The sequence below is a fragment of the Xyrauchen texanus genome, chromosome 28 (genome assembly GCF_025860055.1).
Source record: "Xyrauchen texanus isolate HMW12.3.18 chromosome 28, RBS_HiC_50CHRs, whole genome shotgun sequence".
NCBI lineage: Eukaryota > Metazoa > Chordata > Actinopteri > Cypriniformes > Catostomidae > Xyrauchen > Xyrauchen texanus.
The window spans coordinates 23,336,222-23,349,188 of record NC_068303.1 but is presented as its reverse complement, the minus strand read 5'-3'; the positions used below and the strand labels follow the sequence as shown (position 1 = coordinate 23,349,188).

Here is a 12,967-nt window from a genome sequence, read left to right as displayed (position 1 = left end):
GTTTCAGGCTGCAGTTGATGTTCCACTCAATATGTTTGGCAGACATGGGACAAACATGAATACTAAACACTCCTGGAAACATAATAAACATTTGATAAACAAAAACAAAAATCATACTTTCTATGGCTTGGTATTGTTTAAAATTTCACAACTTAGTTCCACTGTCCACATATGTTTCCATCAATTATTAGGAAAACTATTTGCTCTAGAATTTTATATTTAATTTATTTATGCATGTTTATTAGGTGCTACTAGTTACAAATCAAAAAGGGAAATGGAAAACGCATACATCAATCACGTTCGGGTCTCAGGAGGATAAGGTTACAACTGCAGGTTCCCACTTTTTACAGTGTACTAATCATAGCTAAATATTAGATAATAACAGTTTAGTCACCTACAAGAGGTCAATTTGCCATATACAGTGAAAATCATGCATTATTGTGTATGTTTGTGTGAGTGTATATATGGTCTCTGTACCATAGACTGTAATAGTGAGCTGTTTGGTTTGGCTCTCATTGCTCATAATGTCAGTGATGGAGCAGGTGTAGATACCACTGTCTTTTGCTGAGGCATTAGACAATTTGAGAGTATAAAAGATCTCCAGATCTTTCTTATTCTCCTTTACTGTCTTTACGCCTCGATTCGCCTGAGAGAGGAGAGAGGGAGAGAGAGATAAAGTGAACTATATCTTATTCATCCAAAATGAATAAAAAACAAACAGTTGACAACCTGAGATGTATACACTGAAAGCAGAGTTCTGCAAAAAAAAAAGGGTCAATATGCTAATTCAATGATTCTGTTATAGAAATACAATGGGCGGGTTGGTAATTAAAGATAATTAATGTTCATACGTATGTGCACTTGGATTAATATCACTTTTAGGCACTACTTTGTAGCTGTATATCTCACCAGTTTTCCAGGGTACTTCCAGTGGTCATCCAGCATCTCACTGCCTCTAGCCACACAGTCCACAGTGATGGTCTCACCCACCAACAGAGCCCTCTTCTCTGCCCGTAGCTCAACTCTCAGCTCAGAGCCTCCTGAAAAACCATATAATTAAGAAAGTAATTTCTGTCTTACAGAATATGGTGCCTCCTGAGCCACATCTAACAGGTCTTTTCAAGACCAAGACTAGATACATGCAATAAATATAAAATGTCCATCTCTCTTTCATTCTAACTGTTAATCTGCATATCTTACCTGTCCAGCCATGAACAATGTACTCTATACTATCGTGCTCCTGTCCACCAATGAGGGCTTTGCAGACGTATGTCCCAGCAACGAAGAGGCCAACAAAACCTCTCTTGCTGTCATAGATGCTGGGTAAAACCTGATCCGTCTCAATGTGAACCAGAGAGACACTGGTGCTGGGGTCTGTCACACGGCATGGGATTTCCATTTCCTCATGACTTGACAGCACATGGTTGTCAAAGGCAGTCATGGAAGGTGCAAACGGTGTTTTTGGATCTGAATGTATTGATGGGTAAAAGCGATTGTGGGAAAGAAAAACAAGGTCAGTTTGCCATGTATAGTTTTAAACGGCTTAATTCACATGAAAAGATTAGAGTAAAAACAACTTCACATTTTACAATTCAGCTTCATTTCTCTTCTATCCTTCATTTTCTGTCATCTCTTAACTTTCTATATCAATAACTGTGCGTTCACATCATGTGGTGAATATCATAATTACAGGATTCTGACATGTAAAAACCATTTACTGTACATCTTTGTCAAACTCGTAATTGCAAGTTAGAAACTCAGAATTTGATAAAAGCTCCAACTGGACATTTGGGAGGTCAAGTAAAAAACAAAAAACTAAATAGAATGCGCGTCCACAGTTAATGGTGCCCTCAGTAATTATGTCCTAATTTAAAAAGTTGAACTCCTATATACAGTACATGAATTGTAATTTTGCAATATATGTAGGAAATCTTGACCATTCACATTAAAATTAAGACTCCAGTCATATCAGTAACCTTATAAGAGCTGTTTTATTCATGGAGAGGGTCCGCACATGAGGGCTGCCATGTTAGAGTCACATGACCAGCCGGATACTACTCGCTTAATCTCAGTAACCGTCCTGTTATTTGACACTTTCAATCACTCATTAAATTATTCAAGGCTGACAGTCAATACTACCTTTCTACAATGACATCTGAATCTGAAAACTATTGATTTTAAATGATGCTGCATCCAAGCCGCAAGGTGTCAGTATAAGTCCAATATGACACTAGGACAAAAGTTACTGAGTGCACCTTTAAACGTAGTTGACACATATTTCTGTTTGATATGCCATTTTATTATAGCAGGTGTTGCCTGTTGCCTTGCTTTTTAAAATTTTACTAGAGCATATAGAGGAGTTACGTAATGATTACAGTTTTTACAATTGGTTATGAGTTTTTCTCAACACATAGTACACATTTAACTCTTTATATTATCAACACCAGTGTCTGTGGACTGAAATGTGGATCATTTTGCCAATGTTTTAATACAAAACGCATTCAATGACCACATCATTCATTAATCTTTTCTCACTTAAAAACAAGCATTGGATTACTATTGGATAAACTGTGTGTATTTGCAGCCAATTTTGCAAAATTTTCCAGAAATATAAAATGTATGTTCAAAACAGTAAATATATCTTCAATTGGGCATTAATATGCTTTAGGCTATTTCTACTGTTATTTCACACTGAACAATACTCAAGGTAAAATCTTCCACAGCTGAATATTTAGCAAATAATAAATAAATAAATACATTTCGCATCGAATGTTACCAGTTGCTGACTGTGAATGTTTGCTATGTTATGGTAAAATGTGCTGATTTAGAGGCATTTATGAAGTGTTGTGGTGTTGTTAGTGAATTTTGAAAGAGAACTTTACTGTCGTTTTTCCTTCCCCAAAGATGGAGACAAAAAAAAAAAACGCTCTGTAGTATCGCAAATTTTGAATAACGATAACGTTAGGTAACGTATTAGTGTGGATGTGGCCTCGTTGTACAATCGTAGAGTTGTCTTGTAATTACAGTAATTCTGACATGATGTGAACGCAGCATAAGAGTCACAAGAAGGCCAACCTGGAACATATATGTAGATGGTGCTCCCATCAGTGTTATTACTGGCCTCGTAGAAGCAGGTGTACTCTCCAGTGTGGGCAGCTGTTGCATTGTCAACAGTCACAGTGGATATGAATAGTCCTTTTTTTTGAGTGTAGGTCTGATCATGAAGATAGATGGGGCCCTGCCAGGAGAGCTCTTCCTGACCCCGACATGTGAGTCGGAAAATGGAGTGGAGAGACACTTCCATGCTCTCCCTCTGGGGCCACATCACTGGAGCCAGCACCATTAGTGGTGACACTTGGTACACGGCTGTACAAAGAAACACTTTGATCAACACAGACAATTTTCTATGAATTTCTCTTTCACATCTCTGTTGATACACACTGTTGCTTTAGATGTCGACTTCATACATAGTTTGGCTTTGCTTTAAATAATCATACCTTCAACCAAGAGTTTAAATGAAAATCTTGAACTCCTGGAGCCAGCAGATGCAACAATCTCATAGATGCCGCTGTCCTCCTCAATGGGGTGTTGGAGAACAAAGATATTCTCATACCTTTGTCAGAAAAAAACTGATCTTGAGACGTGTTGGGCTCTATTACGAAACATATATTATCCAATTCATAGAGATTCATTTTAGAAAGTATGTGCCAGATGTGATAGATACCTATGAAATGCAAGGTCACTATGTAAGAGGAACTATATTGTGAAGTTTTACCTGAGGCCTTGCAGATGAGTGGTCTTGGTGGAGATAAAACTTTCATCCAATGGAAGGCCATCTTTGAACCAACTGACCTTAGGTTCAGGGTCAGAATCAATGTAAATGGTGAACTCTTTGTCTTCCAGAAGAGAGACAATCTCCACTGGCTCAATACCATTAGATATAACTTCCACAAAATCACTCTCTGAAGTTCAGACAGAAAGAAAGAAAGAATGAAAGAAAGAAAAATACTGTAAGCACATTGATAGATTGTCTACTACACCACATCTGTTCAGCCCATTTCCTTTTACTGGTTTTAATGGTGAAAACAGGGGTGTGTGAATCTAAGTGAGAAGGTTTAGACAAAAAGAAAAGGACATACTGTGGACTGTGATACTCAGGCTGGCAGACTTGGTACGTCCAATGATTTGTTCAGTTACAGCACACTCATAGTGTCCAGAGTCTGCCAAAGAGGCTTTTGGGATGCTGAGGATGTACTGAACCTTGTCCGGGAAAGTTAATTTCATTGGAATAGCCTCTCTGGCCTGAATTGATAGAGAGAACATTGAGACAGAAATTATGAGCAGTTCATACACAGAAATATGTGCATTGTGTATTTTATGAATACATTCACTTCAAAAAGTGTTAACCTGCAATGTGTACCTTAAGGAGCTATTTCTACCTGATATAATCCTTAAAATTTGTTTTATTGGTGAAACCAAATATTTTTAGGTTGATTCAGTAATGTTCAAAAAATATTTTTGACTTGAATCAAACCAGTTAATTTAAATTTGGTTTATATGAAATTATGATTTGCTGATTCTTTTTCTTCCCCTTCCCCATCTTTCCATTTTAGTGGAGCCTGTTGGAGATAAATCATCCCTCAAGAGTATTTTAAAGGGCTGTGATCACAGAAAAACACTGCTAACCCATCAACAAGCTCAGCAGAGCCCAGCCTGGCACCAGTCCAGAAAGGACTTAGAAGGACTATACACAATTCCACAAAACTGGTCTCTTATTTTTAAAGATAAAGCTTCTTAAAGACTAATTTGAAACTACATTATAAATTCCATCTTACTGAAATATATTCACATGTTTCCACAAAACAAAGACATAAACACGTATGGACATTCACAAACTGCCCCCAAAAAATTATTCTCTTATAATTTACTCACCCTCATGCCATCACAGATGTGTATGATTTTCTTTCTTCTGCAGAACACAAACAAAGATTTTTTAGAACAGTATTTCAGCCCTGTAGGTCCATACAATGCAAGTGAATGGTAACCAGAACTTTGAAGCTCCAAAAATCAGATAAAGGCAGCACAAATGTAATTCACGTGACTCCAGTGGTTAAATCCATGTCTTAAGAAGTGATATGAAAGGTGTGGGTGAGAAACAGATGTTTAAGTCCTTAAATATTTAAGTCCTTTTTTACTATGAATCTCAACTTTCACTTTCACATACTGAAAGCGACAGTAGAGACTTATTTTTAAATAGGATTGTATTATTGATCTGTTTCTCAGCCAAAGTGATTGCAGACATATATTAAACCGCTAGAGTCATATGGATTACTTTTATACTGCCTTTATATGCTTTTTGGAGCTTAAAATTTCTGGTCACAATTCACTTGCATTGAATTGATCTATAGAGTTGAAATATTCCTCTAAAAATATCTGTTTGTGTTCTGCAGAAGAAAGAAAATAATAAACAACTGGGATGGTATGAGGGTGAGTAAATGATGAGAGACTTTTTATTTTGGCTGAACTCTCCCTGTCACCTTAAGGTAACAACTGCATGTAACCACTTTTTACAGTGTCCTGGTTTAATACAATTATTTTGTTAAACATTGAGTGATATTTATAGAGATTGCAAGTGCGCATATTGTAACTAAGTAACATAATAACTAAAAAACTAGCTAACTTACAAACTCACTCATTAACTAATTAACTAAGGCACACACATATTTCACAGAATGAAAAGTGCTGCCTCTTACAATTGAAGCATACCTCAAACATGCTCAAATACATTTGGTTTAAAGTGATTTCCTACACACTTTTCCTATGTTCCCGCACACACCTGCGCATTAACAAGATCACAGATGGCTCATAGAGGTGAGAAACACACATCTCTCTCAAACACTCAAAGGACATGCAGGTCATAGGTCAGAGTGCACAGTAAATTAGTGTCACTTCTTTCCTTTGAGCTTTCTACCTTCACTTTTTTTGCATTTGACCAGAATGCACCTCTGCACCACACCAGAGGGTTTAAACTTGCTGTATTTTCAGTATGTGCAGTAACACTTTGGTTTTACACAAGTCTACTTTATTTACATGAAGCACAAAACTGAAAGGGAAAGAGCAAAACAAACATAAAGAAAAGAGATTTCTCACAAATAAGGGCCTTGCCTGTTTTTGGGGATGCAGCCATTGTTGGCGGAAAGCATGTCCAGGTGGAGTTTCACAGGTGAGATTGAACGCATCCCCCTCTTTCAAATCCTCCACAGTGGCTCTTAGCTCAATGCTGAAGTCCTTTAGTTCATCCGCATCTGTGTGTAAGTTCTGATGTGTAATCTTATCTTGAATTAAAATAAAATCATTCAAAATATGAACAAATTATGTTTAACTCTCACTCATTCATTCTCTGTTAATAAAAATCATAATGTGTGCATGAGTGGAATAAGGAGCAGTTGACTTGGTGCAGATTAAATTCAATTCTATAAAACTGAGACTGCTATGTTGCTCAGAACTGCACACAAGACTTTCACCTTGTGTACATGGTCGTGTGACAATAAAGTGATTTGATTGATTTGATTGATTGATTTGATATCACAACATGGTCAGTCCAGGGCAGTTATTCTAACTCTATATTTTAAGTTATGATAACCAGAAGGCAAACAAGTTTTTTCATTGTAACAATGAATAATTTAATTCATAATGCTGTACAAAATATATTGTTCATTTTAGTTCATGATACCTAATGCACTGACTAATGTTAACAAATACAAGCTAATTGCAAAGTGTTGCCAAACAAAAAAAGAAAAAGCTTTTGTGACTGTAGCATTATATATTCTTTCTTTAGCTAAATTTTAACACGTTTCTATTTTTCCTCCATGCTTTTTATTCTTTCTGTCTGTTGTCCCTTCCATGTACCTGAAAACACTCCTAGTAAGACAATCCCAAGAATGAGATGTGTCTCCAGAACTCCCATGGTCAGTTAGATTGTGCTCAGCTGAGGGGACAAAAAAATTTAAAAATTTAAAAATAAAACAAGTGTTAGAAGTAAAAACATGATACTTTAAATGAATAACATGAGTGGAAAGAGAACATGCTATTGGGAAAAGACCTCATAATTCTTTAAAACATGAAAACGCACAGTTACAGTTTAATTTATATTTATTATCATTTCTGGGTTAATTACTACTTGAACTTTTCTCTTGTGTCCATTGTACAAAAACGAACCTCTATCGAGTAATAGGTCAGATAGTCTGAAGAGACCATTTAATCACTGGCAGCAGAAAGTTTTGGAAAGGTTCAATGCCAAGACAAGTCTTTAAAGGCGTTGGACGCTGTTAAATCAGTAAATTGACGCCAGCCACTGCCAAGGGAACGCTTGGTTAGTTTGGATCAGCTTTCTTACACCGCCAGGGGGAGACACAGTACATAATATCGCGAAGCACACTGATCGCCGCAGTGAGTGTAGTCAAGATAAACGAGTTGTAGCAATGCAAAGATGAAAAGATGATGTTTTCTCACCATATCAGTACAACAACAAAAACAAAAAAAAAAAAAGAAATTACGCATACGTATAGGTCTAATCCAAAAATAGAAGCATAAAGCAAAAAAAATAAAATAAATAAATAATACAAAAATAAGATGGAACTGCATCAGACTGCTGATGGACAGCATCATTGTTATGCCTATGCCTAATTTAAGTAGGCATTTTGAACAGTTTACCAAACTTTAATAGTTTAGTATATTTAAATAATTTTTATGACGTCACAATGTTCTCTACGTGTCTAAATTCAATCGCAATCATACAGCACAGTCGTTTTTGTATTCCGATAAGTTTGTATTCTCGTTATTTAAATAGCTCCGTCACTAGTTTAAATGCTTGTCACGGAGCTCATTGCAGTGTTTCTAATCAGACATTCCGCACTTCTGTGTTTTATCTCTGTCTGTCTGATCCTCGGACCCCTGGATTCCATCAGCGCTTCAGCAGACAGTCAGTGCCACTCAATCTGAAGTGGTCAGTTTAAGGCAAATTGTAATTACTCTGAAGACATGCAGCATTAGAGCCACATGTTTTTTCCTCTGATGAAATGGCAACATTTTTATTATATTTTTTTAATCGATTAAGGGTTATGTCTGACTTGTTTTGAATAGTCTGTGCAGTAAGGTCCACTTCAAAGTGTTGTCAGACCCTAGAAAAAAAAAGAAGAAAAGAAAACTCTAATCTGTTTTTACAGCCCGAAGAAGACTGAAGATCAGCCGTTTGCTCATCTCAGCCCTCTCAAGTGAATTATCCTCGGTGAATTCGGGGGTGTGGAGTAAGACTGTAATTAGTCGAACCCTTTCTGTCCCGCAGTTTGAGAATCCGTTGCATTGCCGTGGGGTCCATGCCTGAGACACTTTCTGAAAAGACAATCCCGTCTTTGAAAAGGTACGCTTCTTGATAACACTCATCGGTCTGTCCAGCGGTGTTTTCACCCCCCCCACACACACACACACAGATGCGCAACTGGCTGCCAAAGACAAGCGATCGGCTGACACTTTCGAACAACAGCTGAGCAAGGGGTGTCATCCAACACCCTAACTTCACGCAAACCTATAAGTGAATTTCCACGGGAATAGTAGAAACTGGTTTAAGGATAGTCTGGCAAAGTAAAGTTTCTGGGTGCATCTGTGATTATTGCAGAGAAAAAGGCAATTCCAAGAAAAGGGGAAAATGTGTGATTGACTTTTAAAAAACAAACAAAACAAAACCAACCACAAAACACCAGTTTACTTTATTGCACTATCCAAAGTTTGTTCACCATTCCAGACTTGATTTATGAGTCCGCGTAAAGCAACAAGGTCTCCCGGGTGCCTAAATAATAGCAAATTAATCCAGATGTGGGAGAAGTTTGGCCCATTCAAAATGTTGGTTCAGCGTGCCAACATTTAATGCGAATTAAATTCGCATCATCAAAATCATTCTTGGTGGCGGAAGGCGCTAAATAAGTTTTTATTTAATCTGGGATTTGACTCCAACATCCCACAATAAACAAAATAAACACATTTGAGTCCCACAAATTAATCCAAGCTGTACGGTATTCCAGTATGGTCATCGTGAACATCCAATTCAAATAATAGGAGGCAAACGACTTCCCAAAGTCGAAATCCCGTCTGAAATGTGTTTGCCATTAGATTCCAGAGCTGCGCCAATCCACGGGAAGAGACACCTCCAGCTGCGCGCCTGCATGGGCTCAAACTAAGATTCAGTTTTTGAGTTAACGGTGACATTGTGAATCCTTGGGGGGGGAAAAATTGTGTAATCCCGTTCGAAAAAGCACATTTTCCCCAAGAATATAATGATTTACGTGTCCATTGTAAGAGTAATATCCACATATCTTCTGAAAGTAAATTACTTAGCTTGTTGAAAAATGAATGGCTTTGAATGTTAAAATCCATTTGTGTGTGTGTGTGTGTGTGTGTGTGTGTGCCTGTTTTGTTTTTTTCTTCTTTTCTTTTTACTGATCGTTTCAGAAATAGTAAGGCTGCCTACTACAACTAGCCTAATTAATTTAATAACGCAATTGCTCAAAACTAAATTATCTTAAATTAGTTTGAAAAAGTTCAATAACTGCCTATACTTAAAGGTTTTAATGTTTCAGAAAGTCTGTAGGAAACTTTGCATGAAAGAACTACAAAGGGAACTAATTATCCTAACTAAACCAATTTAAACATACAATACCTTTTCTTAATCCTTTTGGTTGTTCTCCTTAATGAAAGAATAGGTTAAATCAATTGCAAAGCTCTTGTAAATACTCTAATCAGCCCAAGGGTCCTCAAAGCAGTAGTAATCCTCTCCCTTGTGCTGTGCTCCTCCGTCCCGCACTACGGCCGCTCACACAAATGCGCCTCTGCAACAGTGACCTGTAATTGATTCAATGTTACAGTCCATCCTTCCCAGAGAACTAATCATCTGGCTCAAAGTAAATAACTCTCAGGAAACGGCCCCTCCTCTCCCTCTGCCCAAGGCGTCCTTTCAAAATAAGAGTCAAAATGCAATTTCAAAAAGGAGTCAGATTTCTCCGTGCTCTGCAGTTTGGAAGGAGTTGCATGAAAAGCAGTTGAGTTGGGAAAAAAAGGACCATATGTTTTTGTAAGTGTAAAAGGGTCCCTTTTGAATAAAGGGATATTTTTGTTGGGACAATGAAGTCAAGTGACCCATATAAAGTGTTTTTACAGAGGCTTAATCTAGTCCAAGTATAAAATTAATAATAATAATAATAATAATAATAATAATAATAATAATAATAATAATAAAATAAAAAAATGGAAATGGGCAGATTTCATTCAGCAACTCGATTAACATTGCCATAGCGCTCTCATCATGTCCAGCTTTTACATGATAGCAATTCGGGATTTAACTTTAAATGTCGGCTTTTCATTTATGCTCGTCTTCAGGAATTACAAGAATTTCTGCAACATTTACATTTTGTCCTGCAATGTCTAATGTTAGCTCAAGTATAGGTCTCTAAATATAAAAAGATGAATGCCTGAGTCTTTCAGATAAGTAAGCTGCAGTCTGACTGTGAAGCGGTCCATTTAGCAGAGACAATGGCAAAATAGGGTCCCGTCCAACGCATGTAGTGACGCTTGCAGGGGGCGCTCTAACATAAGGAACAAATTCATTATAACGCGCGTCTCTCAATTGCTTTTTTTAATGTATTATTTTATATATATATATATATATATATATATATATATATATATATATATATATATATATATATATATAACATTTAAGAACGATTCATTTAATATGAGCTTAATATGAAGTTGTGCGATCATTTGCACTGTCTGCAGTTGATATCTGAAAGATGTGTAGCAACATTTCAATAAAAAACGGAACTTCCTCTCCTCTGTTTGCCCTTCAGCCTTTCTCAAACAAATCCCAGCCTCCAGATAATGGCTCATTATGAATTACACAACGTGTCCCTGCATACGGTGTTTCGCAGCTCTTTGCGCAGATGACTGACCCGGTATGTGGTGAAAGAAGCCCCGGGGCAGGCTTGCCCCCCTCTAGCCCTCTCCGTTCTTTCTGCAGCCGGTTCAGAGGAACGTCACACTCGCAGAGAAACACACATCTCCAGTCGCTCGGTACAATTATTTCCACATGTTTGTGCCGCCAGGGCGCTCAAAAGAACAGAGTCCCTTGTTCTTGAAACAAAGGACTCTAATCTCTGAGACTAAAATTGGTCGAAGCCTTCAGAAATAGCATGCCTTGATTGGTGCTTTAGCTTGGAACAATTTAAAAGCACTGAAGTGAGCAAACAAAAGTCTCAATACGCGCAATTATGCAGCTCTAATTCGACTGACAGTTCTTTTTTCTTAAGATTACTGCGCTATGTGACTTTTAAGGTATTTCATTTAATAGTCACACAGACATATCATCATTTAGGCTATGTCTACAGCAACATATTCAGAATAACTGCATATGACTGCCTCAAAAGTGAATGTATATCCGTAGAGTGCTTTTTAAATGATGAATTGTAGTTATAATCCATCATTAACAAATCGATCGACAAACTTTAGTTCGTTCTCAATTATAATTCAGAAGACGAGTTGGTGAAACTGACGGTTTTTATTCCATATTATTTCACTAAAAGGCGATTGTTCAGAATTTCTCATTTAAATTGAGGAGAATGCCCGATACGAGACGCGTGCGTGAGCATGAGCAATAATCTTTGTGTCAGTGATGGGACATCAGCACTTCAGACTACCCCATCTCAGACTGTGTTTGACGCAAAGCGTAGGCTAAGCATTCAAAGATACAGCCACATGGTGGCGTATTTGTCCATCTGTGGAGTAGGCCTAGATATACATTAGTCTTGCCTTGCAACTCTAGTCTATTCAGTATGAGAGAGAGACAGAGAGAGAGAGAGAGAGAGAGAGAGAGAGAGAGAGAGAGAGAGAGAGAGAGAGAGAGAGAATTTAGGCTCCCCTAAGAGTGATACAAATGGACTCAGTATATAAACCACATTACAACAAATTAATTTAACTTTATTAACATGAATTGTTGCTAATAAAGAGTGTAATAACAACGATTTGAGGTTTGACATTTTGACATGGAGCGGTGTGTGTGTGTCCGAATACCCAAGCGAACTTCACATCTTAAGAATGTTTTGTTTTTGCTCACAAAGTGTATCAAGATTTAAAAAAATAAATGTAACTTTACAGAATAATGATGGAGTAACATAAATTGTTTGAAAAGAAGAAGAAAAAAAAAATAATGTTGTATTATTATAATTGTATTAAAAGGCCCCCACACTTGGGGTAAAAGAAGGGTATTGGCGATATCATGTAGATATAGGGACAATTGTTATAGTGCAAATTTGTCAACGTAGGCAAATAGTTTTGAGACAGTTGTTAAAAAATAACTGATTTAATCACCTCAAACAAAACAAATAAATATTTTGTCTCAAAATAAATATGATAATGCCAAATTGTTAATGCCTTAAAATGAGTTTTGTTGGTGTAACCTAATGCATTAAGTTGAAATGCCCCAGTTAATTTAGATGTTACCAGATGAAGCATATTTTTGTTACAATGTTAAAGATTTTCTCGTCTACAAACAGTAAAGAATAATATATGTTTCAATATGTCACCAGCTTTCACCGAGATGATATCATGATTTTAAATATTAATTTTCCCCCAATTCCTTGCATAGAAAAGCTTTTTACTGTAAAACTAGTAGTGAGCCTGCTCTTGATCTCCCAGAATGCACCATTTTTAACAGCAAACTACTGCATTTAAGAATGAGATTATATTTGGTGTAACATTGTGGCTGTTCCTTTGGCACAGCATGTGATACTGGCCTACTTGCCCTGGTGCAGGCATTAACTTCTAATCACAGTTAATTGGAACACTCAACAAACATGATTCTCTCAATAATTCTGTACAAAACCATCACATATATACAGTAAAGCCTATATAGCCCTAC

The 12,967-nt window shown here is 37.0% G+C and overlaps 1 protein-coding gene and 1 long non-coding RNA gene across 2 annotated transcripts in view; one reads left to right on the top strand and one right to left on the bottom strand.

The window, feature by feature from the left end:
- The window catches only part of LOC127621663 (uncharacterized), a 114,419-nt gene extending 109,702 nt beyond the window's left edge, over positions 1–4,717 (top strand). Inside the window, exon 4 of the long non-coding RNA XR_007967887.1 lies at positions 4,614–4,717. This is a non-coding gene — a long non-coding RNA (uncharacterized LOC127621663). The remainder of the gene's footprint in view (positions 1–4,613) is intronic.
- The window catches only part of LOC127621660 (platelet-derived growth factor receptor alpha), a 30,899-nt gene extending 21,002 nt beyond the window's left edge, over positions 1–9,897 (bottom strand). The window contains exons 1-10 of the mRNA XM_052095342.1: positions 9,713–9,897; positions 6,910–6,988; positions 6,166–6,335; positions 4,140–4,302; positions 3,776–3,962; positions 3,498–3,613; positions 3,076–3,366; positions 1,201–1,467; positions 910–1,040; positions 478–646 (exon numbers count right to left, since the gene is read on the bottom strand). Coding sequence (XP_051951302.1) covers positions 478–646; positions 910–1,040; positions 1,201–1,467; positions 3,076–3,366; positions 3,498–3,613; positions 3,776–3,962; positions 4,140–4,302; positions 6,166–6,335; positions 6,910–6,967 — 1,552 coding nt within the window. The 5' untranslated portion in view covers positions 6,968–6,988; positions 9,713–9,897. The remainder of the gene's footprint in view (positions 1–477; positions 647–909; positions 1,041–1,200; positions 1,468–3,075; positions 3,367–3,497; positions 3,614–3,775; positions 3,963–4,139; positions 4,303–6,165; positions 6,336–6,909; positions 6,989–9,712) is intronic.
- Positions 9,898–12,967: the final 3,070 nt, after the last annotated feature.